General features: G+C 34.4%; 2 protein-coding genes across 10 annotated transcripts in view; one reads left to right on the forward strand and one right to left on the reverse strand.

Moving 5' to 3' along the window:
* Positions 1-3,577, forward strand: part of LOC106877931 (glutathione reductase, mitochondrial) — a 39,534-nt gene extending 35,957 nt beyond the window's left edge. Inside the window, exon 13 of the mRNA XM_052967544.1 lies at positions 2,926-3,577. Within this exon, the coding sequence (XP_052823504.1) occupies positions 2,926-2,949 (24 nt within the window). The 3' untranslated portion in view covers positions 2,950-3,577. The remainder of the gene's footprint in view (positions 1-2,925) is intronic.
* LOC106877933 (uncharacterized) overlaps positions 143-4,995 on the reverse strand; it is a 229,994-nt gene continuing 225,141 nt past the window's right edge. For all 9 annotated transcript variants that reach the window (XM_052967535.1, XM_052967536.1, XM_052967537.1 and 6 more), the window contains one exon: positions 143-2,023. In XM_052967535.1, coding sequence (XP_052823495.1) covers positions 1,979-2,023 — 45 coding nt within the window. In that variant the 3' untranslated portion in view covers positions 143-1,978. The remainder of the gene's footprint in view (positions 2,024-4,995) is intronic.

Here is a 4,995-nt window from a genome sequence, read left to right on the forward strand (position 1 = left end):
ATATATATATATATATATATATAACGTGTGCAAAGTAATAAAACAATTTGTATATAGTCAAATTATAACAAGGTTAGTACAAGTGTATATTAAGCAAACAATAATTGTAGACAATGTATAATATTATTAAAAAAAAAGTGTGTATAGTAACAATGTAAATGTGAAATAATTCCACAGTCACTTCAGATGTTTATTTAACTTGAATATTACAACAATAATGTTCTTCGTGGTGGAGGTTATACCTCAACCCTATTTTGTTATAAATATATATATCAATGCATATATCCGTGTATGCATATATGTGTTAGTTATGGTATGTATGTATGTATGTATATCAAATTGACTGAGTACACAGCATTCTGGACAGCTGGAAAGATTCCAGACAGATATTAGAGGAAATAAATCATTAACGATGCATTTAATAGTAATAATTATGACAGCCAATGTAAAAGAAGTTATGCAATGCCTTAGAAAATTGTATAAGGTGGTCAGGATTTGACTATTATAATAACGTGTATTTCTGGTGCATATGAAATATGTGTGTGTGTATGTGTGTTTGCATACATTTTTATATATGAAGCAGTGTTGAAAAGTTCCTGGCTTTAAGGGTATCACAAAGGTCCTAGTTGGAGGCTTAACATTTGGAGTTCTTTTACAGGGTTTAGAAAAACTGAAGGACCACTGACTCTGAGAGGGAAATATGTTGAATAAAACCATAACTGATCCTCCTGTATTTTCTTTTACCCAAAGCCAGAAACTTTTCAGCCCCACCCCTTCGTATATATGTACACACACACACACACACACATTATTCAGGTATTAGTTGAATTTTTTTAAAATTACCTCATACACTGTAGTATTTTGTACTTCTATTTTTTTGTTTATATCATATTATTAAATTTATTTCATTTCAGTTCAGTCTTACAGTCCATATTTTAATTTATAAAAAAAAAAAAAAAATAGAAAATTACAATTTCTAATTTTGCAAAACAGCAAAATTGTTTTTTTCTTTTGGCAAGGGGAAACAAGGGTGGGGGAAATGTAAATCAATTGTGTTGACCTCAGTAATTGACTGATGTTTTATTTTATTGTCCCTTTAAAGGATCACTCGGTAAAGCTGACCCCGATAAGGTTTTGAACTCACAACATACATAACTAAATACAAGTTTTTAATCTATCGTTTTACAGAGTCTGCTACTCCTTTGCCCTAATACATTTGTCGAAGACACAAGTAAAAAGATTAGATTTTCATGGAAGTCTCTACAATAGAACTGTTTTTCTCTTGAATATTCTGTGTATGTTCCCACAAGAATAATTAAACAAAAATCTTCAGTATTTAGATCCTGACCACAGCCTTATTTCATAAATATATTGCTGTTTGTCCACTCTGTCTGTCTGTGCCATTCTTCTCTCATAGGTCAATTTCTGTAATGACCCAGTCATGAGGACAGATTTTAGAATCTTCCTATAATTGGAACTGATTAGAGAAAATTTGGTAATTCCGAACCATTTATTTTTAAGATATTTTTTTTTTTAGTATTTTAAATTTCTTTTTATCTATTTTCATTCAATGTTTAAACAACAATTAAACATGCTTACAGAGCCATTAAGTGTTGTTGTTATTTCTCAAGATTAGTTCACCGATCACTTCTAAAAGAACACAAGGCTAAGTATTTAGAAGTGGCCAAGGACAGGGAGGAAGTAAATTGGTAAGGTAGGCAGTTAGCTAGCTAGGCAGGTAGGCAAATAGCTAGGAAAGTAGGTAGGTAGATAGATGTTCCAGGTGTATTTACATAACTGAGTTAAAGCCAATGGTGGCAGAGGAACTTTGGTCAGGTTCTAAGTTTCCATATCTGAAAGAGAATTGTTATAGGAGTATATAGGAAGAATCAGAAGTTTATGTGTGAAAGAATTGTCTGATAACAGCGCCCTCTGGTGATTTCTACATGCTGTTTCATCTATCTAATACTCTGGATATTCAAGACTGGCTATCTTTGGACCAGTTGGTGTCCTTTAACTTCACCTGAAAAGAAACAGAAAAAATGAAAGTGAAGAAGAAATAAAAGAAAAACCTTTCAGAAAAAATTTCAAAGAAGAATTAATTTAAAGGGAATTTTTTACCAAACAAAATTGTCTTCTTTTGCTGGTTTCAGTCATTCAACTACAACATTCCAGGGATGCTTCTTTCAAGGGTTTTAAATATCAACACTAAGACTTAGTTCAGGCTGGTACTAATTATATCAATCACTATTTCTTGAACTACTAAGTTATAACTATAGGAGATTACAAAAAACAAACAACCCAGTTTTTAGACTGGTATAAACACACACACACACACACACAAATATATGTTTAACACCTCACTCCTGTTCAAGAGTGAGGTGTTATACTTCCTCAGTTGCTTATATGCTATACAAACCAAAATAATCTCTGGTCTACTGAGCCTGTAGGACTGACAGATCTCAAGACTTGTCCACAGTGCCATGCAGTGAGATCAAACTCAGAGCTACATGGCTGAACCCACCCTTCTAACTGGGATGTACACCTTTTTACTGCATCAGCCCCTTAATTGCCCTTTTTTTCTTTTTCTTTGTTGAAGCAATTCTAGGCTTGCTATTTCAGTGGTTGCTTCCTGATTTCACTTCAGTTTTTCAGTAATTTAATTTTTTATGCTATAAAATTAATTTCTATTTTTTGAATCAGTTTATTTTTTTATACAATGTTGTTTCAGTTATTTTTCAATGTTGAGCCACAAATTGGTAACTTTTTGTATTATCCATTGAATTAATTTATTCTTTATTCAGGGTGGGGCAGAGAGGACGGACGTTTTTGAAATGGTTATTACTCAGCCCCAGAGGAAGAGACATATGTCCGAACAGATACCATTCCATCCGTGATGTCTTAGCATTCTTTTTTTCTTTTCAGGTGAAGCTAGGGCGCTGTGGATAATAAGGCATCACATGCTTGTCTACAACAGTTACGTGAAGAATAACGAGTCCATCACAGCAGTTGAGTATGAGTTTTGGTGTCACTTCAACATTCACCGAAATCAGGCTGTTCCCACCCATAACACAGTCATATGCTGACTGAATACACTTTGTACATGAAATACACTAATAAATAGGAGACTGGAAGGGGCACTACAAACGGTACGGATCCCGGAAAATGTGGAATGTATCAGATCAGCTTTATATCAAGATGATAAACAACTTCTTTGTGCCTGAATTACAATGAAAATGCATGCCTGACTGACATGTATGGTTTCAGCAGGATGGTGCGATGGCCCATACAACAAGAGCATCAATGGATGTTCTTCACCTCTTTGATTACCATCTCATTTCCAGGTTTGCTGCCAATCCTTGGCCCCTTCAGCCCCCTGATTTGTCCATGTGTGATTATTTCTTGTGGGGAAAATTCAAGGCATGTTTGTATACACATAAGCCCCATACATTGGACGATTTGAAGGAAGTTATTTACATGAAAGTCGCCCAAATCGACAGAGCAATGCTGGAGAGAGTGGAGGCCAACTTCCAAAAACGCCTTCAGAAATGCATCAATGAAAACGGACACCAAATGATGGACGTTGTTTTCCACACTTGATTTTGACAAATGCTATTTTAATACGAACATATTGATGTCAATAAAATTTGTTTGCAGCTAAAATTAATGATTTTGTGAATTTTTCAAAAACGTCCGTCCTCTCTGCCTATATATACAAAATTAACATCAAATAAAACAATGATTACGAAATTTTTCTAATGAAACTGAGGTTAAAACAGCATGCCAGCTTAATTTGAACTTCTCTAATTAGCAAACAAGTGGCATTGTCCTAAGATTAATCCTTTAAAGATAAGACTAAACTATTACAATCATTAGGCGTGTGCTTAGGGAGTTTGTCACATTGAACAGATAGAGAATCAATCAGAGATTCTTTCATTATTGTGTGAGATCCTTAACCGTCTCGCATTTAAACTGGTCATATCTGGCCCAAATATTCTCCCTATTCTATGTTGAAACTGGCCACATCTACCCTACAATGTCATTTGAAAAATAATCCCATCTTCAAAATCTTGAAGCTACAAGATAACGCATGATTAATTCTTTAAAAAATGTGGATAAATAAGCATTACATTTGATAAATTAATCTGAATGCTAAAGGGTTAAATTTGAAAATGCTTTGTTTGGTTGACGTATCAGATCATTATTTAACATCCATTCTCCATGCCAGCATGGGTTAGATGGTTCAACAGGAACCAGCATTTCGAGAGCAAATAATTTCTAGTAGTTCTCTCTGTTTTATGTGACTCTCCTAATTACAATACTATGTTGTGTTTTGATGGAGATTCTGTTGTTCAGGTACAGGTTCAGTAACTAGGGAAACAGTCCTGAGCTGAAGACCAAAGTGGAATGTGGCTGCCATGTTGAATGAACATAAAGCAAATAAATAATAACCAAAACAAGTCTTGCTACAATTGAAAAAAATAAATAAAATAGAATAGAAACCATTGTGACTGTAAATGTAATTAGATTAACCACTTTATTAGGGGAGAGATTTTATTGATTATTGAGATGTAAACATGTTTTTACATACCTTGTATTTGATTAACTATAGGTCTCAGATCAATAATGCACCTTCGGGATTCCAGTACTCAAGTTACTGGAGATGAACTAGGAATAGGTATTGATGATGATGATGATGATGATTGTGGGGCTGGTGGTAATGGTGGGGGCAGAGACAAGGATTGTGGTGATTGTTGTGATGATGGTTGGTGTAACAGTGTTAGTGGTAAATGAGTCAGTAGATGTAGTAGTGATGTTGTGGTGATTGTGCTAGTGTTCTGTACAAAGGCACAGGTTAGCATTAAAAAAAAACAAACATAAGGTGTGTGTGTGTATATATATGTATATATATATATATATCGACGCAGGTATGGCTGTGTGGCAAGATGCTTGCATCCCAACCATATGGTTCAGGGTTCAGTCCTACTGTGTGAC

This window comes from Octopus bimaculoides, chromosome 4 (assembly GCF_001194135.2).
Source record: "Octopus bimaculoides isolate UCB-OBI-ISO-001 chromosome 4, ASM119413v2, whole genome shotgun sequence".
Taxonomy (NCBI): Eukaryota; Metazoa; Mollusca; class Cephalopoda; order Octopoda; family Octopodidae; genus Octopus; species Octopus bimaculoides.